Source organism: Drosophila subobscura, chromosome A (genome assembly GCF_008121235.1).
Source record: "Drosophila subobscura isolate 14011-0131.10 chromosome A, UCBerk_Dsub_1.0, whole genome shotgun sequence".
Taxonomy (NCBI): domain Eukaryota; kingdom Metazoa; phylum Arthropoda; class Insecta; order Diptera; family Drosophilidae; genus Drosophila; species Drosophila subobscura.
Window position 1 is genome coordinate 14,720,620 of NC_048530.1, and position 25,684 is coordinate 14,746,303.

General features: G+C 51.2%; 3 protein-coding genes and 1 long non-coding RNA gene across 8 annotated transcripts in view; 2 read left to right on the forward strand and 2 right to left on the reverse strand.

Annotated features, from left to right (window-relative positions):
* Nucleotides 1-216: 216 nt before the first annotated feature.
* On the reverse strand, nt 217-21,929 carry LOC117903483 (vitellogenin-1). 3 transcript variants are annotated; one of them, XM_034815548.1, is made up of 4 exons: nt 21,909-21,929; nt 1,618-1,848; nt 1,159-1,547; nt 217-1,094 (listed from the first exon to the last, which is right to left on the reverse strand). In XM_034815548.1, exons 2-4 carry the CDS (start codon nt 1,838-1,840, stop codon nt 396-398), a joined length of 1,311 nt encoding a protein of 436 aa, XP_034671439.1. In that variant the 5' UTR covers nt 1,841-1,848; nt 21,909-21,929; the 3' UTR covers nt 217-395. The 3 variants fall into 3 exon arrangements, with proteins under 3 accessions (XP_034671439.1, XP_034671441.1, XP_034671438.1); XM_034815550.1 differs by having other exon boundaries at nt 21,903-21,918; XM_034815547.1 differs by lacking the exon at nt 21,909-21,929 and having other exon boundaries at nt 1,618-1,901.
* Nucleotides 3,201-4,840, forward strand: LOC117903479 (vitellogenin-2). Its single transcript, XM_034815535.1, has 2 exons — nt 3,201-3,493; nt 3,569-4,840. The coding sequence occupies exons 1-2, from the start codon at nt 3,208-3,210 to the stop codon at nt 4,660-4,662; spliced, it is 1,380 nt and encodes a 459-aa protein (XP_034671426.1). The 5' UTR covers nt 3,201-3,207; the 3' UTR covers nt 4,663-4,840.
* Nucleotides 5,130-25,684, reverse strand: part of LOC117903471 (mucin-5AC) — a 33,344-nt gene continuing 12,789 nt past the window's right edge. Inside the window, exons 2-12 of one of the 3 annotated variants that reach the window (XM_034815519.1) lie at nt 25,613-25,676; nt 25,354-25,539; nt 24,709-25,223; nt 24,450-24,635; nt 24,091-24,356; nt 23,543-24,022; nt 22,489-23,478; nt 22,305-22,428; nt 6,816-7,323; nt 6,235-6,543; nt 5,130-6,152 (exon numbers count right to left, since the gene is read on the reverse strand). In XM_034815519.1, coding sequence (XP_034671410.1) covers nt 5,629-6,152; nt 6,235-6,543; nt 6,816-7,323; nt 22,305-22,428; nt 22,489-23,478; nt 23,543-24,022; nt 24,091-24,356; nt 24,450-24,635; nt 24,709-25,223; nt 25,354-25,539; nt 25,613-25,676 — 4,152 coding nt within the window. In that variant the 3' untranslated portion in view covers nt 5,130-5,628. Of the gene's footprint in view, nt 6,153-6,234; nt 6,565-6,815; nt 7,324-10,955; nt 15,286-21,167; nt 22,429-22,488; nt 23,479-23,542; nt 24,023-24,090; nt 24,357-24,449; nt 24,636-24,708; nt 25,224-25,353; nt 25,540-25,612; nt 25,677-25,684 lie in introns of those variants that run through there. The other 2 variants (XM_034815518.1, XM_034815517.1) reach the window with 2 other exon arrangements.
* On the forward strand, nt 7,319-8,051 carry LOC117903491. Its single transcript, XR_004649506.1, has 2 exons — nt 7,319-7,424; nt 7,576-8,051. It is a non-coding gene; the product is annotated as an uncharacterized LOC117903491 (long non-coding RNA).

The window sequence follows — 25,684 nt, forward strand, 5'->3', positions numbered from 1 at the left end:
GGTTGAGCATCATATGGCATATTGTTGGCCCACAGAATCGCTAAATCACAAACCATAAACCACTCCAAAGATCGCTCCGACACCCCACAAGCAGACAACAATGAAATAAATCTAAGTTTACAAAAACCAATCAGAGTTGCGTATTCTTTTGGAAGTTGGAAGTCCCTCTCTCAAAGCTATCCCAAAGATCATTTGAGGACACATGTCATGGATACGTTTCAGCTCCTTTTCAAAAGGAGTCTTTAGCGTTTATTTGCAATTTGAATTTTTGTTTTTGCGAGTGGCTCGTTATTCGAGTGGAGAAAATGCCAATTAGGGGTTTAGCTTAGTGTCTACAGAATGCTAGATAGGAAGTCCATCCGTTGTTCATCCATTTGGGAAGGGTTAGAGGCAGCTTATTCGTAGTCCTTGTTGTCGTTCTTCCACGCCTGGTGGACACCATGGTAGCTGCTCTGCTTCTGGGCGGGTGCATTGCGGCCGAAGGGGCTCTTGGCGTTCACCTGGAGGATGTAGTCACCCTCGATGTCGTGGGCAGCATCGATGCCCATGTAGGCGCGCTTGCCGAATCCATCGTTCTGCTTGTACTGCTGCAGGGAGTTGGCAGGGACGGCGGGGAAGCTGCGCTCGTTTCCTGGGCGAACGGACTCGGCAAAGTAGCGGGTGGCGCGCATGGTGGCCTCGATGACATTCTCGGCTCCGGGCACACCGGCGGCGGGTCCATTGGGATAGAAGTCGGCATCGGCGCTGCGCACGCGGGTGCCCATGCCGTAGACGGAGGTGTGGATGGCATCAACGAACTCGGCATCGCCGCGGGCCAGGCCGGTGAGCGTGTGACGGGTCTTGGCCACAATCTTGGAGGGATCCAGACCGGTGACGCGACGCAGCTTGTGTCCAGTCAGGCGGGTGAATTCCTGGGCACTGGCGCCAGCAACATGGGCACTCACACCCTGGCCGATCAGATGGATGGTGTCGTAGGGCATGTCCAATTCGTTGACCATCTGGACGATCCACTTGCCGATCTTGGCGCCGGTCTTCTCAATGTCGAGCATGGCATAACGCTTGTAGTTGGTCAAAGTTGCACCCAAGTCAATCACCTAGAAAGATGCAAGCGAAAATTGGAGAGAGAGTTCCATTTTGTTGGGGGGAGAGGCAACGTACAATGATGTCACCGCTCTGGGTCTTGGCATTCTTGGACTCCTCGCTGGAGTTCTCCTCGCTGGATGTGCGCTGTCCCTTCTTCTCGTTGCTGTCGTCGTAGTCGCGTCCCTGTCCTTGCTGGCGCTGCTGCTGCAGGTTGTAGCGTTGCATGTAGGCCTGGACCAGCTTGCGGTTGGCCTTCTTGACCGTCTCCGTGGTCGAGGGCAGGCCGGTAATGATGATGGTCACCTCATCGTCGGCAAAGTTCTGCTTCTGCTTCAGTCGCTGGATCATCTCGGTCAGAGGCGCCACGATCTTCTCGCCATTGCGCTTGGGCACATACACTTGGATGTTGCTGGCGCTGGGCACAAAGTTGGGCTCCACATTGTGGTTGATCTGCGACAGATGGTCTAGCAGAAGGGCAGAAGAGATTCCTTTCAAGTCAACGCTCGTGTAAGGGTAGGTGGAGAATGCACTTACAGATCTGCTGCAGGAGCTCGGCTCCCTTCTCCAGCGACATGTTCTCCAGACGCTCCACGGTCAGGTCGTCGGCAGCGGGAATGGCTTCCAGAGCGGCGCCAGACAGCCACTGCGACGGCTTGAGGGCCTGGCTGACCGTGTTGTCCATGCGGCTGCTGCCTGGCTTGCCCATAACGGCGACGGCCAGGAGCGCCAGAAGGCTGAGCACTCTCATGGGATTCATGGCGGTGGGTGTCCGGGTGTATAGGCTTTTCGACTTCAACTACGACTTCAACACTTAAGCTGCAAGTCGATGAGTGGAACTGTCTTACCGCTGCCCAACCAACTGTTTATATAGCGTTCTGTTTTTGCTTATCAATCGAATTGATATTTTTTCAGTAATTCATTTTCCAATTTCCCATTTTGCACCTTTCTGCCGCGTCAGGCATTTCGGGAGAGAGCTCCACTCTGATTGGGGTTTCTGCAGCGTAAGGGATTTGTCAATCATGGGAACAAACTGATGTTTATATATTTGAGTTGCGTATTTACGAGTATATGGTGCAGATGATGACGATGATAATGCGAGTGCCTTAATTAATCATTTTATTAATTTGTAATCACATTGTAGCCCCAACTGATTGTGTCTCTAAGGGCATTCCATTTAGTTATTCTATTTCCAAGTCCATTCTGTGCATCCGTAACTCTTTTGTCATGCAATCATGCAAATTTGAAGGACAAATCAGTTGCAGGTTCATTGAACTACAACGATAAGAGACTTTTGCGTTTCTATGCCAGCTACATCTGCCATAGATAGTTGGAATTCAAAGGTTAAAACGTGTGAAAAATCCGACTGAAAGGTGATGGAAAACCATTCCAACTCTGAACTCTAAGTATTCATTCATAAATTCTCGTTTAACCGCCAAATGCGAAGGGAAATTTGAGTGGATATTTGGGACAACTTCGGAATATCAATAGCAGGAAATATCAAATATTTGTTGCAACTAACTTGAGGATGATATGAGGCAGAATTTATTTGCATTACGAGGACTGCTGCCAGTCCTAATGGGTGGGAGTTTTTATTTATTTTTATTGTCCAACCAGCAAGCAGTCCATCAACAGTTCATCGAAATAGTGTCACAAAAATAAACAAAATAACAGTCTTTCTCAGCGAATTGCTACAACATTTCAACATCAACAGTGCGGGTCATTCAACCCGATCGATCATGAGATTTTCTCATGCACTTTTCCCATATGAAACCCAATCGATCGCGGCTGCTGTTACGTAAGTTTCCCATGAAGTTGTCAAATTTTTGAGTAGAGCAAAACAGAAAGAGAGACATGAGCCGCATCATCATCAAGAATCAGCGACTGCTGACGCCGACAATCAGCGCCAGCAAACTGATAAAGTGGAAAGTATGTATATACAAAATAAATATACAAATAATGGAAAAGTGCAAAAATCGATTCTAGAATTTCTGCTGATCAGGCCAATCGATCGATCGTTGCTTCCGTTCCGCGCGATCCCATGGCACGTGTGGGCTGAGACGAGGGGTTTCGCTTCCCCCTTTTTATTTTGTGGGCTATAAAAGTCAAACGAGCCGTTGGAAAATTATGCAGTACAACTTGGTACATCATCCAGTCCGAGTCTCTTTACTGATCACGATGAATCCTCTGCGCACTCTCTGCCTGATGGCCTGCCTGGTGGCAGCATCGATGGCCAACTCGAACACGGGCTCCTCCAGCCGTCGCTCCTCCAACTCTCTGAGCAACATCGATCAGCCCAGCAACTGGGTGAATCCTCGTGAGATTCAGGAGCTGCCCTCCCTCAAGCAGGTGAATCTTCGCAAGCTGCAGGAGATGAGCCTTGAGGAGGGTGCCACTCTCTTGGACAAGCTCTGTAAGTAGTCCCTCCAGACTTATACCCGAAACCCATACTGATCCCCTTCCGTCTTCCGCGTCTTTCCTTCTGTAGATCATCTTTCCCAGTTCAACAACGTGTTCCAGCCCGAGTACACCCCGGAGCCCAGCCAGATCAAGGGCTTCATTGTGGGCGAGCGCGGCCAGAAGGTCGAGTTCAACCTGAACAACCTGGTCCAGACGGTGAAGCGTCAGCCCAACTTTGGCGACGATGAGGTGACCATCTTCATCCAGGGTCTGCCCCAGAGCTCGTCGCAGGTGCGCAAGGCCACCAGCAAGCTGGTGAGGGCTTACCAGCAGCGTTACAACCTCCAGCCCTATGCCACCGAGCAGTCCAGCAGCGAGGAGCAGCAGAAGTCCAGCAGCGAGGAGCAGCAGCAGCAGCGCCGCAAGCAGGGCCAGGAGCAGGACGACACCAAGACCGGAGACCTGATTGTGATCAATCTCGGCGATGCCATCGAGGACTTTGAGCAGTTCGCTACCCTCAATGTGGAGCGTCTCGGCCAGCTGATCGGAAACCGCCTCGTCGAGCTGACCAACGCCGTCAACGTGCCCCAGGAGATCATCCATCTGATTGGCCAGGGACCCGCTGCCCATGTTGCCGGAGTCGCCGGACGCCAGTTCACCCGCCAGACCGGACACAAGCTGCGCCGCATCACCGGCCTGGACCCCTCCAAGATCTACGGCAAGCCCGAGGAGAAGCTCACCGGCCTGGCCCGTGGCGATGCTGACTTTGTCGATGCCATCCACACCTCCGCCTACGGCATGGGCACCCCCGCCCGCCTTGCCAACGTTGACTTCTACCCCAACGGACCATCGACCGGTGTTCCCGGAGCCGACAACGTCGTGGAGGCCTCCATGCGCGCCACCCGCTACTTTGCCGAGTCCGTCCGCCCAGGAAACGAGCGCAACTTCCCCGCCGTCGCCGCCAGCTCCTACAAGGAGTACAAGCAGAACAACGGGTATGGCAAGCGCACCTACATGGGCATCGCCACCGACTACGATGTCCAGGGTGACTACATGCTCCAGGTGAACTCCAAGAGCCCCTTCGGCCGCAGCACTCCCGCCCAGACCCAGAACGGCTTCCATGCCGTCCATGAGGCCTGGAGCCAGTCCGCCCAGGGCCAGCGCCAGGGAGCCCGTCAATAGACATCCACTTCCAAAAACATCCCATCCGGCACCACTCGAAACCGGATCGCACAACCCTCATGCGAACGAACCCCCACACCATCCATCAGAGCATGTAAATTCCTTCCCCATTGAATCCCTAGATTACGCTTCGTTTTTTTACCACACAATAAAAAAATCATTGCACTATTAAATGAAATAATTTTTATAAATTGGAATCTCCTATTGGGCATCTACACTTGAAATCCAAAAAGCATATTGGAAACGAAGGTAAACAGGAGCTATTGAGAAATTATTTTAAGCTAAAGCAAAGCCTCACTTTATTGAGCCTATGCTCATTCGTTTTTATACGAATTATCTTTGAAGATTAACCAAATTATGGATTTATTCTCATTCCTATTTAAGTTGAATTATCGGCGATGATTTCTTCTGCAGTCTCTGGTCTGTTCTCGGATCTTAATCCCAAAAATAGATACTCTCTAGTGATATTGGATTACACGATATGGTTTATGTTTATTTGATACAGAAAGCATATTATCCTTTATAATAGATAGCATATAGCAGACATCGGTATGTGTATGATTGAGCAATCGATCGATGAGCCATCGAATAGCTACAACATAGACAAAATTTTGCTTACTCGCTGAGTTGGCAGGTCGCAAAAAAAAGGTTCTCGAGATATATCACTAAGCTTAAATAATTAACATAAAATTGCTTCATCATCAACATCCTCATCATCGTTGTGGACTTAATTCCATATCATATTTTCATCATCCTCAGCAGAACTAATCACAAATTAGAATAAAAACATTTACAACATTGGGCATGGGAATGGAAAACAATTTGCAATGGGTACAGTAACCGGAAGTGGGTAATAGATGGGAGTGGTGTGGTGTGAAATTCGATTTCAGAGTTGGTGGAATGGTGGTGAATGGGTGCATTGTGCATTGTGGTGAAGTGTGTGCGTATATATTCAGTCATTGCCATCTAATCCCGGCATGCAGCCTGATCCGAGGGCGACCAGGTGCACATGCCCCCATTGCCATCATAGGTGAGACCCTTGGGGCAGGTGTATTCCCAGCCCACAATGCCGCCGGTCTCCTCGAACCGGGCGCAGGAAATGAACTTCCGGCAGTTGAGTGGATGCGGAAAATTACCCTGGGCCCGGCACTCGATGATGCCCCTGCCATGTACGATTACCTTCGGCTCTGACTGGGATAGGGACTGTAATGCGGACTGGGACTTGCTGCTGCGACGCCTCTGGGCTCCCTCCTCGTAGTCCAGGGTCGCCGGGTAGTCGCTGCGTCGACTGCTGGCGGTGGCCGTCACCAGTGCCGGCTTGCTGGGCGGGCGGCTGTATACCTCAATGTACTTGTGGGGCCGGCGACGACTCTGCTGGCGGCGCGACAGTGGCGGAGCCGAGTGTCCTGCCCCAGGGTTTCCAGTTGAGTAGTAGGGCGTGGCAACCGTGGTGGATTGTGGCCTACGTGGGCGTGGCACTAGCTGGCGACCTGTAAACAAAACGGAAATTGGGATCATTAAGGGGAGAGGCTTTTGCAATCCTCGTGGAGGGTGGGTGGTTAGTCGACTCACGTATACCCGGACCGAGGCCCAGTGGTGTGGCAGGGGTGGTGCTAGTGCTCGTGGTGGTGGTGTTGCTGCTGGTGGTGGTGGTTTGGCTGCCACTGCTGGCGACACTTTCGAAGGGTATCTGATTAAAGCGGCTGGTGTGGATGCTGGATTTGGCCACTTGGTCCTCATCGTCCTCGGTGGCATACAGATTCGTGGTGGTCTCCGTCAGCGTGGGCACAAGGGTGGTCCGCGTGGCCGGTGGTGGTGTGGTGGATATCAGGGTGAGGCGGCGCTTGAAGAGGGGATTCTGGGTGCGCGGCACCTCAGTGGCTGCGGTATACAAAAAAACATCTATCATTTCCAACACAGAGCGTCACAGACAGAGAGATTGCGTGGAGTAAAAACGAGAGAGAGAGAGAGACATTGGTTGTACACATTTCACCTCTGGCCATTCTGTGATCGGAGCTATGCGGATATTAAATGGAAGGTAAGATCGGCCGGTCACTGCCTTACCTTCTCATTAATATATGGAGCTCGAATCAGAGGCTGCCTCGCTGCCACTTTAATTGCTGCTACTGGCGACGCTGCGCTACTCTACTCACCACTTTCATCCCCGCTGCTTGCGCCCGGCGCAAAGGTCGTCAGTCGACGCGTCTGGAACTGACGTCGCAGCGCAAAGCTCGCTGGCTGGAATTTATGCTGCTTTTGTGTGATGTCATTGCTGCTGGCGCTGTTGCTGTTGCTGGCGATCGCTGAAGTTGTTTCTGCGGATGATGAGCTTTTGGCTTTAAGCTTGCTCAAATAACCGTTGCTGTTGCTGCTGCCTCTGCTGGCACTGGCACTGGCTGTGGCTGTTGCAGATGTTGCTCCAATAGCTGCTACTGCTGGAGTTGTGGCGGCTGTTGCTGCTGCTGCTGGAATTGTGGTTGCTGCCGCTGCTGGCCTGCTGCGCAGTCGATTGTATTTGGAGGTCGTTGTTAATTCTGCAATTTGCGTGGTCGTCACTGCTGCTGCTGCGGCTGCCGCCGCCGACGTTGGCGTATTGATAATACGCCGGCGCACACTCAGCACGGGGCGCCTCGAGACGTTGGCAGTTGTTGGCTGGCGCAGCTGCCGGTCGGAGGTTCGTTGTTTAGCGTTACATGAAAGAGATGGAGATGAGAGCAGAGCAGAATTCCAGTTAGCTTTCGTTTGGAAAGGGTATTTACAGGGTAATTCACTTCGTTTATCGCGTGTGTATTCTACTCTATCAGACTTTCTTTTTGTGAATTTTCTTTGTGAAACTTTTTGTGTAATATTTTCGGATTCATTTTGTGATTTGTGATCTTCTGTTTTGTTTGTGCATTTTTCCTGGCGGTGCAGTTTTCACAGTTCAACAACAATTCAAAAGCGCGCTACATGCTGATAAATAATAATAAAATAATACAAATAATTAGTTCGTTCTAATCAAAAAATACTTGCAGCATTAGTATTAGTAAATATTTCAACTAAATAGAAAAGAAACGAAAAAAGTAAAGAATTACTAACATTTCTTTGTGCAATAAATTATTAGGCATTTTGGCGTTTGGTTTTGTTTGTGTTTTTGGTTTTGTTTACAGTTTTTCAGGAGCGACAAAAGAGAGTGTGAAATTGTTGAAAGTTCCACAAGCGGAACCATACCCTAACTCCTAAACGTTTAAGCCTTCCAGTGGAAAGCACTTTCATGCCAGCGCATGTCAAGAGCTCTAACGGCGGTTGCCCCTACCCCCTTCCACTCGATTTGATTGAATGCGAATGTCAACCGCAAACGAGAGCACATGAATATTGAGAGCAACACAGCAATAGCAACAAAAATGCAGTCAGGCATTTTAATTGAAGGACGTTCGAGTGCAAAATAAATGCCATTCAATAATAGTTGTGGAGAAATACCAAAGCAAAATGCCAGTTGAGTTGCGAGCATTTTGTGCTAGTTTTTTTCTCTTTAGGTTTCTGTTGTTGTTTGTGTTGTGTGGACAATGTTGTTGACATTGAAAACAGCTCCAAGAAGCAGACACACATAAAGAAATAGAAAACGTGGAGATGGAGAGAGAGAGAGTTTATCTTCAAGAGCTTTGATCAATGGCCCTCAACGCAAGTGTCAATGTCGCTGGTAGGGCCACTGGTAAGGCACAGACAGACAGACACGTCTCAAGACAAAAGCTTGCATAACGGAAACGGGCGCAAGTTTATCTCCAAAGTGTGGCACGCCACACGCATATGATTATCGCTTGAGTGGGAGCCGGAGCAGGGGCTGGGCAGATGGATGACACACTTTCAGCTTTATGGTGAGGAGGGAGGGAGAGGGAGCTTGCATAACGGAGTCCGGTGCTCATCGCTTGGAATCGATTGGAAGATTGGAACGCAGCAGCAGCAGTAGCGGCAGCCTGTGGCCAGATCTGGTATTTGGCAACTCTGCTGCCGACTGCATTCCAATGTGATTGCATAATCCCGGATAACCAAAGCTGCTGCTGCTGCTTTGCAGGCAGATGCGCGCTGTCAAACTGGTTGGAACCTTAATTAAATATTGTGCAAGCATCATTTGCCCCTTGCTTAATCATCATCATGATGGAGAGTCCGGCGAATGATGCGTGCAGGGCGTCGGCCACATCTGCGTACAGCGTATCTTGTTTCAGTGAAAGTTGCCTCTGGGGCGGACTTGTGGAAATCAAAAGATTCAAGAAACAAGAGTGAAAGCGCAACCCGAATCTGAAAGGGCTGCGGGTGTGTGTCTGGAATGAAGAGTGAGATCCTCTTCAAGGTTAACTTGCAGTTGCAATAATGGGAGCGGCTTTCCAGATCAACAGAGAGAGAGAGGGCGAGCAGAGAAAGATGCAAGCACAAACGAGAATAACTGTAAGGCGGCGAGTTTTCTCTCACAAGAAGCTTTGCTTTGAAAAAAAGTTCTTCAAGAATCCACAAACATTATATGTAGAAAGATTTGTTTATCTTTGGAATATTGAACGGAAACGCTACACTTTGATCTTCTCTTGACATTCAAAACACTGAAACGGAATCAGCAACAAGTAATCTAATGCTTTGGTAATCTTTCTTGGAATCTCCACTGCCTGCCTCATTGGCATTCAACTCGCAACAAAGACAATGAGAATATAATGTGGCACTGTGTTGCTTGCCTTTGTTTGGCTTCTTTTTATTATTCATTATTACGAGAGGGTATTTCTTTGCTTTGTAAACTTTTACTGCATCTTTCAAATTGGATTTTCATGCACTCTTGACATCCACTCGAGGATTTCAAAGACAAAATCAGCCGCCGGCACCGTCGCTTCAAGACACTTGAAAAATCGTTGAACCGTTTTAATGTTTCTCACGTTAACGACTTTTTTGTCAACCTGATTTCGGAGACTCTTTTTTTGTATTTTTGTCAGTTTTGTTATGCGGCGCGTGATTTGACTTTTGGCAATTATCATTTGGCTGGGGGATGGAGTGTACGGCAGGGGACTACGTGGAGTAGTTCCAAAAGCGAACAAACCGACGACAATTACGATTATGAAACATGTCTTGTCTCCCCTGTCGGCTCAAGTCTTTTTGCAAATTGTTTTAATGTGAACTCGTTTTTATATTTATTTTATGGTTTGTTTGCTCTTTTGCGCCTGACTGACTGACTCTTTGCTGACTTTGCACATCTTGTGCGGCGGATCCAACGAAAGTTGAAACCGATTATCCGTACAAACGGTAAACATATGAAGACAAGCACAGACATGTTTATATGTACATACATATGTACATATGTAACCTTATGTATGGACCGAAAAATGTGCAGTATTTCGAATGATTTGGAAGGTATAGACACGAATGATGATGAAAAAATGAATATACAGAAAAATAGATATCTGTCGCCGTGTCGATTGAAAAGTAATCATCAGAAAATAAAGTATGAGTTTGTTAAGGCGAAATGATTAATAATATAGGAATATATCCTAATGTTTGGAATATCTTTGACACATAATATTCTGAATATTACTCTCCCAATTTCCCACTGTGCACTGGCTTGTAATGAATGGTTTGTTTTTTTGCATATGCATGAGGCAATAGTCACTTCATGAAACGATGACATTTCATGGCAGCAGTAGAATCCAGCAAAGAAGAGACCAAGCTAATGAGATTCTACGGATGACATTTGCTGGCAGTCGAAGCTGGGGGATTGCCGATTGCCTCATCAGACAACCAAAGATTTGCCAAGCGTTTTTCTTATAGCTTTAATAATGATCTAATACAAATTTTAGAAATCCCCTAACAAATCCTGCTGTAAATGTAAAAAATAGTATGTGTTAAAAGCGATAATCAATAAAAATATAAAATTAAAAAATATATACAAAATATACAAAACTTGTTGCACGATTTGTTACCATTATACAATGTGGGTATAGGTTAGGGGACATTTTGGTGGAATTGGGTGGTTGTTCTTGTGTTCTGTTGTGGCTGTTGTCGCAAAAAATATAGTATGTATAATTGGTTTCTTTTTGTTCATTATTTTATTGTTGTGCATAAATATTTTACAACTAGAGCTATACTTAAGATATTTTTTTTTGTTCGGGATAGAGGATAGAGTGGATAGAAGAGGGGAAAGATAGTAAGTAGAGAGAAAGTAAGAGGAAAAAACTGCGCATGGTAAAAACAAAAGCAAAATTGAAAAAAAAAGTACTTTAAGGCACTTTCAAGTATATCATCCACTGGGGGGTCGTATCGATTGATTTGTTTGATTGATAGATTGAACCAAGGAAAGACTTTTCGTATCTGCATGGGTTTGAATGTTTCAATGTGTGTGTGTGTGTGTTGGTAAGTACATGTGTATGTGTGTTGCTTGGCTGTGTATGTGTGTGTGTGTTTGTGTTTGATTTGTGTTTAGGTATGGCAGCTTGAAGAATACGAATTGTTTAAATAAAATATTTAAAAAAAATGTACATAAATGTTTAGAAATGAAATAGAAATAGAGAATATTATTCTGGAAAGCAGGCAGCACTTGAAAATGGACAATTTTGGTGTTTTAAATTAGGAAAAATTAGAAAATTTGGAAAAAAAATCAGCGCCAAAGAATTTTGCGGTTTTGTTTTTTCAAAGACAAAAGCATCGCAGCCAATTATTTACAATGGGGCAAGGTGGCAGCAAGCTTGTGTACCTTGCAACACTAGAGCAATGAGTTGGGGCGGGGGGCAGGCTCTTGGGGGGATAAGACTAGAAATAACTAACTACGTGTGTGTAGGGTAGGGCTGGGAATTTGAAGGGATTTTGAAGGCAGGCAATTTGAAAGCCCTACTGCAACGGCACCACTGTGGTGTCGTCGTCTGTCGTTGTGCTTGTGGTTGTGGCCGCTGTGGTTGTTGTTGTTTTTTTGCGAAGCCTTCGGCCACGCCCCTTGCGACCCGCCTTCTTCTTGCGATGCACCACATGAGTCTCTGTGCTATAGCTGACTATCTCGCTCACGCTGCTGCCAATCATGTTATTCGTTGTTGCTGTTGTTGTGGTTGTTGTTTGTGTGGTGTTGCTGCTGCCACTGTTGTTGTTGTTGTTGTTGCTCGACAGCTGTTGTTGAGTGTTAATTGTTGTTGTTGTTGCTGTGTCTCGTCCACTAATAGCGCCACTGCCCAGCGGCAGTTGTTGTTTATTGCTGTCAATTGTGGTTGTTGTTGTTTGAGTTGTTTTTGTGGTTTCTTGTTGTTGTTGTTGTGTTTTGTGTTCAGTGTCTATTGGTGCCTGCAGCACTGAGGCATGACGAACAGAGAATGCCGAATTCGAATCGTTGCTAGTGATGGTAGAGGTGGTTGTGGTGGCATCCGCATCGTCATCGCCATCAACATCGGTGGCAATGGTGGTGCCCTCTTCGGCACCAGCACCCTTTGACTCGGCCAGCGATTTCTGCACCTTGCTCAGTATGACTTTATCGAGATTGGCTATCGAGATGACTAGGGGAGAGGATTCGTTGGACTCGGGACGCAGTAGGGGTACAATGGGTCTTACGTATGTGGCCTGTGCGGCAATGGCAGCGGCTGTGGGCGGCACCACCGTCGTCTCACTCTCCATGGTCGTTGTCTCCTCAGTGTCCTGCAGTATGCTGTTGCTGTTCAACTGCTTGCCCTTGCGGGCCGAATCGAAGAGGCCCTCCAGCGATATGGTCGACGTCTCCAATGCACCACTGATCACCTCCGGCAGCAGGGACTTGCCACTGCGTTCGGCCTCGCTCTCTGCCCCTGTGTCTGCCTCGCTGAGTGGCAGCGTATTCCGCACGGGTGCCGAGAGGCTGCGATAGTCGGATGTGGCTGTGGGCTCTGTGGGTGTGTAGTCGGCAACGGTGCTGTGGCCATCGTTGATCTGAATGGCGCTGCCATCGACCAGATGCACATACTTCACCACACTGATCTCGCCCAGCTGCTCCACGTGGGGCAGCGACTCCACGCGCAGCATGCCGAAGTCCTGCTGATTGGCCTTGGACTTGCGCTGAGCGGCCTTCGCCTGCTTCGAGTTGATCTCCACAATGCGATTGATCTCGATCAGCTTGTGCTTGGGCTCGGCAATCGTCTGGCGGCCCACACTGGCCGGGTAGGACTTTGCTGGTGGCCTGCTGGTGGAGGTGGAGGCCGCCTGCTCATCGCCCTCACCCTCGCCCTCGAGCAGGGTGAAGACATGCAGCAGAGTGGTGGCCGGCGGCGGTGATTGGGTGGTGCTGGTGGAGAGCTGTGCTCCGCCTGTCACTGTCAGATCCTGTGGGAGTGAAGAGGGGGCTTCATTAGCATTGTGGGTCTCATTGTCGTTGGTGGGTGGTGGATTCTGTGGTAATATCTGTGGTGGTGGTGCGGTGGTTTCGTTATCTGTTTCTATACTTGGAGTGGTGTCTGTGGTGGTGTTGTTGGTGCTGGTGTCTGGCTGTGTGGTAGTTGGTGGTGTGCTTGGTGTGGTTGTCACATAGCCCTGTTCCTGCTCCTGTTCCTGTGCCACCTGCTCTGTGGTCTCCATCTCAGTGCCAGTCTCCACCTCCGTTTCCGTCTCCACCGTCTCCACCTTCACCACCTTCGGCTTGAGTGTCGTGTGCTTCTTGCTGTTGATATCAAAGATCTTCTTGTTCCTGGCATTCAGCGCATCAATGTTCAGCTCCTCGATCAGTGAATTCTCGCTGGCCGTTTCCGTGGCCTCTGTGGAGGGACCCGTGTACTTCCGCTCGTAGCTCCTCGTGTTGCTCGGTATGAACGGTGCCGGCTTCAGCGGTGTCAGCGGTGTGGTGCGCTCATAATCGCTGGCCACAGGCCGCAGTGTCAGATTGGGCGTGGCCACGCCCGGCGGTCGATTGACCACGCGCGGCCGCTTGGTGCTGCCACCGAAGCGACTGCCGGCAACGGAGCCGGAGCCATTCGCTGTCGAGGAGTTGGGCTGCCGACCACGTGGATTGTAGGGCACATTGCTGCCGCCGGGACCAGTACCGGGACCGGAACCACCTGCGGTAGGTGCAAAACTCGGACGACTGCCGGGCAACGCGCGATTGTCCTTGGGGCGGTAGGGATTATTGAACTTTGGCTTGGGCGTGGCCCCGCCGCTGCTGCTGCTGCCTTCTTCCGTCTGTGACTTGGCCTCTTCGTTGTCGTTGTTGTTGTCCTCCTCCTCATCCTCTTCGTCATCTTCATCTTCCTCCTCCTCTTCGTCTTCCTCCTCGCTCTCCTCGTTCTGGCTCTTCTGTGACTGTGGCTGGTTTCGGGCTTTGGGCACAAAAGGCCTCCTCAGGGCTACACCGGAAGCGCCCAGCGGGCGATTGTTCTGCGGCTGCTCCTGCTGCGCCTCTACAGCCTCCTCGCTCTGCTCTTCCTCCGCATTATCATCATCATCATCATCCCCATCATCCTCTCCCTTTTGGGTCTTAAAGCGGTCGGCTCCGGGCAGACGGGATCCACGGGGATCGCTGCGCACGAAACCCTCGCCCCGGTTGCGCACACTCGAATTGAAGGGATCGAAGCGTCCGTTCTTGCGACGCACAAACTTCGGTGTGGGTCGCGAGCTATTAAAGCTGAGTGGTGCCTTCGTGGTGGTGGTGGCGCCACCAGCTGCCACAGCTCCTCCAGCGGGTGTGTAGGGCCTTCTGGCCACCAGCTTCCGCTTGAAGAAGGGCCGCGACGATACCTCCGTGGCTGGTGTTGCCTCATTGTTGCTGCCAATCTCCGACTTGTCCGATTTCTCTGACTTCTCGGCCAGAAGCTTCTTTAGGCGATCGTTGATCACGCCCTGTTCGCCAGTGCCCCGTGCCTGTTCCGCCTTTACCTTGTCCCTCAAACGCTGCAGCTCCGAGATATCCTGATCCTCTGCTCCTGACTTTTGTGCCAATCCCGAAGCTGGCTTCAGCCGTGTGCTCAGCACCCCATCGAGGGGTTCGCCCTTGGCCTGCTGCTCCTTGAGTCGCTGTCGCAGATTCAGCAGATCATTGTCCTGGCTCTCGCCACCTGCAAATCGCGTGTGGCTGGGCACAAAGGGTTTACGTGTGGTGGTGGTGCCATCTTCGGAGCTCTCCTCCGCACCACTGGCGGGGCTGCTGCTGGTGCTGACTTCTACGGGCCTAAGTTTACGCACAATCTTACGGAATCGCTTGGTATTGTTGGTGTTTACTGTGGTGGGTGTTGTTTCTGTGGTGTTTAGTGTGGTGTTTACTGTGTTGCTGTTCGTGTGGTTTTCTGTGCTTTCAGTGGCGCTATTTGTGGCTGTGCTGTTTTCGGTTGTATTAATGGGTCGTCGGAATTTTAGTACGCGTATGCGCTTTGGTGTCGGCTTGCTGAAGTTGTTGCTGTTGCTGGTAGTGGTTGTTGTTATTGTTGCTGCCGTTGTGGTGTCCTCTTGGGACGACTCTTGGCTATCCTTAGTCTGTTCATTCTCTTCAGTCTGCTCGTCATCATCGACTTGGGTTAATTTAGTTACCTGCTGCGTACGCTGCCGGCTGCCAAAGGCAAAGCGACGTGTCGTTGTTGGTGTTGCAGCTGTGGTGCTGGTGCCGCTTTCTGTGGTGCTGTTTCTGCTGCTGTTGGCTGTGCTGCTGCTGCCTCTGGTGCGGCTCAATTGAAAACGATTCTGAAAACGTCGTTTAGAATTAACTTCATTACCTAAAACAACACTCGAATTTGCATTCTCAAACCCATTCGCATTCACATTTAACCCAAAATTATTCTCATTCTCATTATCATTATCATTCCCTGGACTAGCATCGTTTTCATTCACATCATCATTATCATCATCATCTTGACTATCATCGTTATGTTTATCCTTAGTAATAGCTTTAACAGTGACTTGTTGTGGTTGTTGTTTCGTGTGGTTGTTGTTTTGGTTTTGGTTTTGATTAAGCTTGAAACGATTCAACAAATAATTGGCTACGGTGCTGTTGCTACGACTACGACTAGATACGACATTCAGTGGTGCTGGGGTGCCCGTGCTGGTGCCAGTGCTGTGGTTAGTGTTAGTGGTGCTACCAGTTACCCTGCTATTGTTACTGTTAGTGTTGGATACCTCTACGGAACTAGCTTCATCATCGTCCTCATCATCATCCACATCCGCCTCAATATCGTCCTCGTCCTCGTCCACGTCTACGTCCTCGTCTTGCTTAGTTTCTGTTTCTTTTTGCGTTTGTGTCGTGTCAGTCCGTGTTGTTTGGCTCGTTCTCTGTCTGCTGGCAAGCAATTGACTCAATCTCGTTGATGTTCTGGGCGTGCTTCCACGCAACTGCTGCTGCGGCTCCTCTTCCTCCTCCTCATCATATTCCTCCTCCTGCTGCTGTTCCTCTTCAGGCTCAGGCTCAGGCTCAGTCTCCTCCTCCTCCTCCGCTCGATGGTAGAGATTTCTATTAAGTGCCACCAGATTGCGTCGCGTACTGGAGCTTATCCGCTGCGGTGCCGCTGTGCTGCTGCGACGTGTGGCAAAGCTGACCGGCTTCAATGCCCTGTGGCGGTTCGTTTGTAGGAAGCCACCGCGTGCTGTGGAGCTCTCCACACGTTCCCCGTTCTCCTCGTATTCATTCTCGTTATCGTTATCGTCATCGTCATCGCCATCATCGCTGGCTGCAGTGGTTGTTGTTGTTCTGCTTGTTGTTGGGCCATAACGATTACGTGAGCGATTCAAGGCCGCATATGGACGACGAGTTGCTATCTCGGCATCATCGGCGTTCGTTGAACCTCCGCCCAATGTGGCCCTAGCGGTGGTTGTTGTTCCATTAAAGCGTCGGCGTATCAAAGGTGGTCGCCGTCCCGACGCCACACTGCTTGTTGTTGCTTTTGATCCACTGTCTTGTTCTATTTCATTTTCATCGCTTTGACTGGTTGCTGGCTCCACTGTCGTGGTGCTGCTGGTGTTTGTTGCTGTACCATTAAAACGGCGGCGTATCAAAAGCGGTCGACGGGCCGCGAGTCCAGCGGCTGTTGTGCTCCTCGTTTCTATTTCATTGTCCAGACTGTCATCGGTGGTTGGGGCTACTGTGGTTGTTGTTCCATTGAAGCGACGTCTTAAAACCAGCTGACGACGTGGTGTTGGTCGCACGCTATTGGCCTCAGTGGATGTGCTTCTGGTTGTGGCTGCTGTTGTTGTTGAACTAATTTCTTCTTCATCGGAAATCTCATTGTCCTCGGGCAGTTCGGCCAAAAGCTCCTCATCTTCCGCCTCTTCCTCATCCTTCTCCTCCTCAGCCTTCTCTGTTTCAGTATCCAACTGTGGACTGGAGTCTGTGGCGTCTTCAGTGGTTGCCCTCTCTGTTTTAATTTCAATTTCATTGCCAGATGGCAGCTCTGTGGTTGTTGTGGTTGTTGTTACCCGGCGATTGAGAGCCTTGTAGGGTTGTCGCGTGGTTCTAGCAGTGGTAGTTGTCGCCTCTGTGGCTGTGGTTGTTGCCTCTGTTGTTTTGGTGGTTGTACCGCGATTCCTCAGTCTGTTCAATGCGGCAAAGCTGCGTCGAGTGGTTATCTCGGATGGCGGCAATTCCGTTTCCGCTTCCGCTTCAGCTCCTTCTTCTGTTTCAACTTCCTCTGCTGCCTTTGTGGTTGTTCTGACTGTTGTCGAGCGACTGCGGAAGCGTTGGGGCACGCTGTAGCTTTTCCTTGTGGTTGTCTCTACTGTCTGCTCCTCAGACACCTGCAGCCGCGTGGACAACGTGAGGCGTGTACGATTGAGCTTCGTGTAGGTGCGCAAAGCTCGGGCATCCTCCTCGCTGCGCTGGGCATCGGCTTCGTCATCGGTGTTGCTGCTGGCGGCTTCCGCATCTTCCAGCAGCGAGATGCTTACGATCTTTGAGGTTTCGTTCGACGAGGCCGTCGTCAGTGGTATGGTCTTGAAGGTCTTTCCCCTGCGTTGCGACTTGCCAGCCTCTTTCCCATTCTCATTCTCATCCTCATCATCATCATCGATTTGAGCGGTCAGCTCCTCCTCCTCTTGCTCATCGTCTAATGTCTCCTCACCTGATCCGACTAACTTTGCCCCCGGGTGGCCTACTGTGACCCGGGGGTTTTCAATAAAAAATGACCGAGTTCGGCATTAATCTCCTTGGCCTGCTCCATGGCCAGGCGGTGGTGCTCCAAAGGCGCTTTCTCCTCCTCCATCTCATCCTCCACTTCGACGGAATTATTAATCGTATCCTTGGCGCTGACATTGAAGACATCGTGAATCTGCTGACGAATGTTCACCGTCACACTCTCAATGTCCGGCGGTGCTGGGGACTTGTCTATATACGTTATGGGCGAATCCTTCACATACTGATAGTACTTCCGGCGATGGTAGATCGGCAGCGATAGCTGCTGCTCCTCCTCCTCGCTGGTTTCCTTGTCCTTCTCCTTGCCCGCGTCCGTTCCTGCGACCTCCACTTCGTTGCCCGACTGCAGGCGGTTCACCGCGTTGTTAAGCTTTCGCTTCAGCACACTCAAATCCTCCTCTGTGGTGGCTGCCAGTGCCTCTTCTGTGGTGGTACTAGCGGGTGTCGTGGTGGTGGTGGTGCTCGTGGTGCTGGTGGTGCTGCTTCGCAGACGATTGACAAACCGCTGTTTGGCCGCAGACAGTTGATCTTCCGTTGTGGTGGATTCATCGATTGTTGCTTCGGTGGTTGTTGTCCTGGTTCCTATGAGTCTCCGTTGGGTCAGCACACGTCTAGTGGTGGCAGCTGCTGCCGTTGGTGGCGCCTCTGTGGAAGCTGTCGCTGTTGTTGGCGACTCAGTGGTGGTTGTTGAGGGACGCTTGAAGCCAGCAAAGCCACTGCGACGCGTACTGGCCTCAACTTCAACCGAATCTGTACGGCGAGTGGTTGTTCCTCGCGTTGTGGTGGTTGTTGTCGGTCTTGTTGTGGTACTTGTTGCTGGTCTCGCTGTGGTGCTTCTTGTGGGTCTTGTTCTGCGTTGAATGGGTCTAGCTGTGGTGCTGGTGGTGTGTGGTGCATCCTCTACATCAGCCTCTGCCTCGATATCGTTTCCCGCCTCGTACTCAAACTCTTCAACCTCTTCGTGCTCGATGGTCTCCTTGGGTTTCTTCAGCAGGCGCCGGCGTGTCTTTGTCACCGTCGCCTCAGCTGGTGGTGGAGTCTTCTTGCGCTGTCCACGCGTTGAAAAATCGAGGGCCAGCAGCGATGACAGATCGTTGCTCTGGAAGCGCACCGTGCCGCGATTTCGGGTAATCACCCGCTGGGTGGTGCTCGGTGGCGGTGCATGGCTCACCTCGTCGTAGATGTACTCGTACTCTGCGGGCTTCTCCTCCACCGTCTTGGTGTGGATTCGCTTGACCACCTTCTGGCCGGCGTCCAGGGTGCGTACGTAGGTGGTGCGTGTGCGGGTGATGCCATTGCCCAGGGATTCGGTCTTTGTTGAAGTGCGATTACGCACCGCAGCACCGCTGAGTGATGCGCGACTGTGGAATTTGCCAGTTCCTTTCGATTGTACCTCTGCTACCTCTATTTCTTGGTCTGCCTTTGCTTCCTCCTGGTCTTCCTTTGCTTCCTCATGGTCTGCCGTTGCCACTTCTTTGTCTTCCTTTGGTGCAGATGATGCTGCTTTGGGTGCCACTCTGCGGGACTCTTGGTGGTTGTACCTCGATCTCTTGTTGGCATCGGCAGCCAGCAGCGAAGAAAGATCCCCCTCCTTGCCTTGGGGTCTGAAGCTGCCACGGACTATGACGCGACGCCTTGGCAGGCCTGTGGTTGTCTCTGGTTGAATCTCCTCCTCTGTGGTGGTAGTTGTATCTTCTGTGGTGCTGCTGGGCGTCTTGCTTCGGAAGAAAGAGCGTCTTGTGGTGGATTCTGAGGTTGTTTCCGCCAACGAATCTTCGCTTGTTGTACTACTGCTGCTGCTGTTTGCTTCTGTTTTGGTTGTTGTCGAAGGCGCTTCAGTGGTGGTTGTTGTAGCAGGAGCTTTTGTGGTGGTTGTGGTCGAAGGAGCTTCCGTGGTGCTCGTTCTACTGCCACGGAAGAAAGTGCGTCGTGTTGTGGCTCCTTCTTCTGATGTTTTCAAATCGTTTTCCTTTGCTTCGGTGGTGGTGGTAGCGGAGCTGCTGCTCACTGGTTCCTCAGTGGTTGTTGTTTTACCACCTCGAAGGAAGGGTCGACGTTTTGTGGGCTCGGTGGTTGTTGTTTCATTGATTTCCGTTGTGGTTGTGGTGGTGCTGCCGCGACTGAAAGAACGACGACCGGGCCTCAAAGTTGTCTCTTGTGGTTGAGACTCTGTGGTGCTTGTGCCACTTGCAGGTGGTTCAGTGGTGCTTGTGCTACTTGCAGGTGGTTCAGTGGTGCTTGAGCTTTCGCTGATATCGGTTGCAGTTTCGTCATTCAGGAATAATGTGGTTTCGTCCAGAATGCTTTCGTCTGTAGAACTGCTAGCAAGAGGTTCAGGAGTAGTGCTACTGGAGAACGCTTCAGTGGTTGTGCTGGTGGATGCGTCAGTGGTTGTGGTGCTGGGGGTTGCTTCAGTAGTTGCTTCAGTGGTGCTGCTGCTACTGCTGTCACTTTCTTCCAACGCTGGTAGAGTGGTTGCCTCAGCCAAGTCCAGGATCTGTGGCTCAGGTGCCACTTCTGTGACAATTTCCGGGGACTCTTGCTCGGTGGCCGTGTTGCTGTCATCCGTATTGACGGCATTGGCGGCTGGTGCCTTGGTTCTGCCGCGAGCTACCGATGGCAGCTCATCATCGATCACCTCAGCGGCCACATTCTCATCCTCCTCGGTGTTGGTCTCCACCACAATCTGTCCGCCGCGTGCAATAGGCTGGTAGTTGCGGGTTGGTTGCTTTGTGGCCTCCCCCAAATCCTTTACGAAGCTTGAGGTGCGTCCCGCGGTGAGGTGTGCAGCGCCCACGTTGTCGCGGCTAATGGCCTGGTAGCGGATCTGGTCATCCGATGAAGCACCAGCTCCGCGGCTGGCAGTGCGCTGAATGCTTTGATAGGTGCGCGAACTTGAACCCGAAGAGGAGCTGGAACCCGAAGAGGAACTCGAACCAGAAGAGGAACCCAAAATTGTCGCCTCAATGGCTGCCTCGGACTCTTCCTCTGCTGAATTCAGTCGCCGACTGCGGTACTTGGAGGGCAACAGCTGCTGCTGTTCCTCATCATCATCATCATCAGCAGCGGAAAGCTGCTTGCCGGCATACCTACGTGTGTCCTTGTCGTCGCCGGCCAGGGCATTGGGCCCCGTCCCAGCCCCAGCCCCAGACCTAGTGGCAGCCGAACCCAGCCGTGCTCCCGCTGGTCCTCGAACCGAGCGCCAAGTGTACTTGGTATTGGTGTAGCTTTCGGCCTCGATGCCTGTGGCTGTGCCTGTGTCTGCGTCGTTTTGGGGTTTACTTATAATAGTTCTAACTACGTCATGCCTTAAGATATTGCCACCATTACCACTATCTACGACTACTTCTACATTTTGGTGGTGCTGCTGTGGTGCACTGGTTGCAGTTGTTGCTGTGGTGGTTGTATTTGTTGTGGTTGCGGCGGTAAGACTGGCAAGACTCACCTTGGGCCTATCCACTTGGGATAGTCGTGTCTTCTTCACTACATTCACAACTGCATCTGTTATCTGTTTATCGTTTGAGTTTGCGTTATCGTTTGAGTTATCGTTGGAGTTGCTATCGTTTATCGTTGTGGTGCTAGTGGTGCTTGGGACTGTGGGTCGAGTGCGCCGTCTGGGATAACCAAAGGGTCTTGGACTAGATACGCTACCTAGCGTATTATTCGGGTTAGTTGTGGGTAGTGGTTGTGGTTCTGTGGTTGTTGTTGTCTGTGTGTTTGTGGTGGTTCTTTGTGGTTGCCTTCTACCAGAGTAGTTGGTTCTAATGCTATTTACGTTAGTGTTGCTAATGCTATTCAAACCGTTTCGACTAGCATCGATCGCAGCTTCTGAATTGCTGTTGGTTGTTGTCGGCGTTGTGATTGTTGTTGTGGTCACACGTCTGCGATTTGTGGCTGCATACTTTGTGTATTGTTTCTTGGTTTTTGTTACCTCACTGTCGTCACTGTCGTCCACGTCCACGTCATTGCGTTCGGTGTTGCCAGTGATTGTTACTGTTGCTGTTGTTGTTGTTGGTGTTGTCGTTGTTGTTGTTCCCAGCTCGGGCTCTGTTGTCGTACTGTTTGCTATGTCAAGGACTAGTGGGATGGTGGGAGTGGCATCGCCCAGTGGCTCAATGGTTGCCAAAGAGTCTGAGTCAATGCTGTTGGTGGTGGATCCTAGAATAGGTGTAGGTGTGGGTGTGGTTGTGGGTGTGGGGGTGTTGGGTGAGGTTTGCTGGTTAGTGCTGGTTGTTGTGGTGCTTTCAATTGGTTCAGTGGTTTCGTTAGTTGTGGTTTCTGGTTGCGTGGTGGTGGTGCTCGGTGATTGAGGTTGAGGTGGTGGTGTTGTAGTGCTTTCTGCTGTTGTTGTTGGTATTGTTTGGTGGTTGTTGTTGTTGTTGTTCTTGTTGTTATTCTGTTTCACATTGTAGCTGCTGTTGTTGGTGGTGGTGCTGGCCTTGGCAGTCTCTGTGCCTTTGGTGGTTGTTGTTGTTGTGGTTTCTGGTGTTGTTTCTGTAGTGGTTGTTGTTGTTCTACTGCGACCAATGCTCGCATATTTACGTGTATTTTGGTTGCCTGTGAGACTTTGTTTGCTCTGTACCGTAACATTTTGCTGCTGCTCATCCTCGTACTCCTCGTCATCCTCCTCGGCAGCCTCCTCTGCGGCAGCTGCAACTCCACTGTTGCCGCTCTTCGTGGGCCTTGTACGCTCCAAATATTTGTAGCTAAAAAGAAAAGCGAGCGTGAGGCACGAACACGACTGAAGTATAAAGTGAATTTCTCACCGATTGGTTGTTGACTCCGTTGCCGTGCTGCTGCTGGTGGTTGTTGCCTCTGACTTCTCGCTGGTGCCGCGTCCTCGCTGGCGGCTTAAGCTGGCGTAGGACTTCACTTGGCTGAGTGACTCCTCCTCCTCTTCCTCCTGTTCCTGAGATAATTCTGCTGCAGCTGGGGTCGCTGTGGTGGAGGGTCGCGCGCGTCGCAGACTGGTGTACGATGGCGTTGCAGCACTGATGGGTCGTCGGGTGGTGGTTTCCCCCTCAGACTGCTCCTCGGCTGCTTCCTCGGACTCGGAGTCAGACTCGGCCTCGCCTTGGCTGGACGAACGATGGCGATTGATGGTCACATACTGTTTGCGCTCCTTCAGGAAGCCATCGAACTCGGTGAGCTTCTCGATGCCCTCATTCTGCGGACCCTGGCGACTGTTGCCCCTCAACACCGACGAGTACTTGGAGTAGTTTGAGTTCGAGTTCGAGCTGCTCTCGGTGCGGGTCTCTGGGGTTGCAGCTGCAGCTGCAGCTGCTGCTGGAGTCTCGCTGACCCTCAGTCGATTGCGCGTGAACGAGTTGAGTGTGCCAGGGCGACTGAGCACGCGATCGTAGAGGGACTTGCTGATGGTCGATGGTGTTGTCGGTGCACCGCTGGCAGAGTTCTCTTTGAGCGTGATGGACCCATCCTTGTTGCGCAGCAAGTGCTTCTCCAGCTGCTCGACGCCACCCACCTTGCGGATGAGATCGATCAGCTCTTTGATCACCTGCGGATCCTCTTCTCCGGGCGACTGCTCTTCGTCGGTGAGGAGGCTGCTGCCCCCTTCCTCCTCGTACTCCAACTCATCCTCAGCGGCTGGCGCTGCAGTGGTTGTGGTCGAGGTGGTGCTGCTGGTGGTGCGTGGTGCATAGATAGGTCGTGCCGGTGGTGCAGCTGTCACCCGATTGGGTCGCGCCGTAGTCGTCGTCGTTGTCGTGGAAGTCACAGGCGGCGATGCTGTGGTGGATCTAGGTGGAGAATTGGCAATGGTTAGTGTACTTAGATCATGAGAGTGTTTGCTGGATTGCTCACTTCTTGGTCTTGCATGGCACATTGCGGGCAAAGTCACAGGAGTCCGCAGCCGGATTGAAGTACAGTCCCGATGGGCAGGTGAACTGATGGGCCACAATGCCCAGGCCCGAGGGGCCGCTGTCCAGGCACCAGTAGTACTTTTTGCAGTCCCGCGGATGCTGGAAGAAGCCCTCCTCCTCGCACTTGAAGTCCGATCCCGGATCAGGTGTGGTCGGTGGCGGTGGCGTGGTCGAGCCTCGCCCTCCAATGTACAGCGACGAGCCCTCGGCCTCTGTCAACCTGAAGGTGGTGCTGGGTGGTGGTGCTGCTGTGCTGGTGCTGGTGCGACGTCCACCGCTGGAGCCGCGCCTCGAGTTGGCCGGCGTCGGTGGCTCTGTCTTGGCATTCAGGCGGTTTCTATTCTGTCCTGCATTATCACGACTGCGCGAACGCGATGGTTTCTGTGGTCCACTCGGCTTGGCCACCTCGTTGATGCCCAGACTGGAGGCAGGGGCGATATGTAATTGGATTATTAGAAGTCAACACCTTGGAAACAACAAAAAACATACCCAAGAGCATCCACCATGGCCTCCTTGGCGGCCTCGATCAGGGGATATGGCTTGCCGTTGCATGTGCCACGGAAATCGTCGTTGTCTATGGCCCAGAACATGATGCCGCCCAGGCCATGGGCCACCACATACTCGGCCTTCTTGCGCACCATCGCCTCGTCGTCGTAGCCCACCCACTGGTTGCGTCTGTAGGCATAGGGACCCATGACATTGGCATTTGGCTGCACCACCGTCCATTCGGGATCGTCCTTTAGCGTCTGACAGATCTGTGAGCGATTGGCGAGTAGCGGGTAACAAGTGGCGAGTAACGAATGAAGAATGGAAATTATATATCCATGGCAGGGCTATAGCCAACTCACCTCGTAGTACGCCAGATAGCCCTTCTCCCGAGTGGCATCACCCTGCTCGCCGGGACCCTCCGCTGGTGCACCCAGTTCCGTGCTCTCCTCGTTGATCAGCGTGTAGGAGCGGCCATAGGTGGGAATGCCCAGCACAAGCTTGTCCCGATCGGCGCCCGCCTTCAGATAGTACTTGATGGAGTAATCCTACAAAAAAAATGTGCACAAAGGAGAGCCCATCAGTCTCAGGTTAAGGGAACTATCCATCTGTCGTACGTACAATATTCAGCTCTGCATCGTAGTTGTACTCAGAGTCCTCCTCCAGCGAGTAGAGCGGTGCGTGATGGTTGACGGATGGCTCGTGCGACGAGTGAAAGTCGTAGGTGAGGACATTGAACCAATCCAGATACTTGTTCAGCTTGGGCACATCGTAGCCCTTGTCAATGTACTCGATGCCAGCTGGCACGGCCATGGTCAGGAGCAGACGCGTCCGTCCCGTCTTTTGGGCCTCGCGCTCAAACTCTGCCCTCAGCTCCTGCACAAATTGGGCGTAATTGTCGCGGTCACGCGACTTGCCACCCTCCCTATGCGCCGGATACTCCCAGTCCAGGTCGATGCCATCAAAGTGATTCTGTCGCAGAAACTTGAGGATATTCTTGATGAACTGCTGGCGTCGCTCGTTGCTGGCGACCAGCGGCGAGAAGCGAGAGCTGGCCTCGTTCCAGCCACCAATGGCAATCATCGTTTTCAGCTGCTTGTTGTAGGTCTTGAGGCCGGTGAACTTTGCATAGCCACCTGGATGAGGGGTGTGGGGCAGGATGATGCAGGTAGACAGACAGGAAATTAAAATCGAGTTGAATTAACATTGAATGCGGGATGGGAAATGGGGCATGAGAGATGGGAGATGGGAGTGGCATGCACATACCCTGCTCAATATCCTGATACTTGTCGAAGGGCTTCATTTGATTGTCTTTGGTGAATCCACCGAATGCGTAGACCAAATGTGTACACAAGTATGGATTAATATTCTGCGGATTAAACTTTGCCGTGCCCGGACGATAGACACTCCAGTTTGTGTAATAGCAAACGACGCGACCCTCGCTGCTGGCCTCTGTAATTATATCGAAATGAAATATACATAAATCCTTTCATATTTTTAAAATATTCTATGGATGCAAGCTTACCATTTATGCAATATGCGAGTGCGCAGAGCAGGAAGAGCGTTTGCCAGGCCGCTCCACGCCGGAACTGCAAGT

What these genes read in the sequence shown, in the direction of transcription:
- LOC117903479 (XM_034815535.1), top strand. Translation starts at nt 3,208, where the DNA reads ATGCAGTACAACTTGGTACATCATCCAGTCCGAGTCTCTTTACTGATC. An exon ending in CACTCTCTTGGACAAGCTCT is followed by an intron (nt 3,494 to 3,568) that starts GTAAGTAGTCCC and finishes TTCCTTCTGTAG; the next exon opens with ATCATCTTTCCCAGTTCAAC.
- LOC117903483 (XM_034815548.1), bottom strand. Translation starts at nt 1,840, where the DNA reads ATGAATCCCATGAGAGTGCTCAGCCTTCTGGCGCTCCTGGCCGTCGCC. An exon ending in CGAGCTCCTGCAGCAGATCT is followed by an intron (nt 1,548 to 1,617) that starts GTAAGTGCATTC and finishes CCCTTCTGCTAG; the next exon opens with ACCATCTGTCGCAGATCAAC. An exon ending in CCCAGAGCGGTGACATCATT is followed by an intron (nt 1,095 to 1,158) that starts GTACGTTGCCTC and finishes GCATCTTTCTAG; the next exon opens with GTGATTGACTTGGGTGCAAC.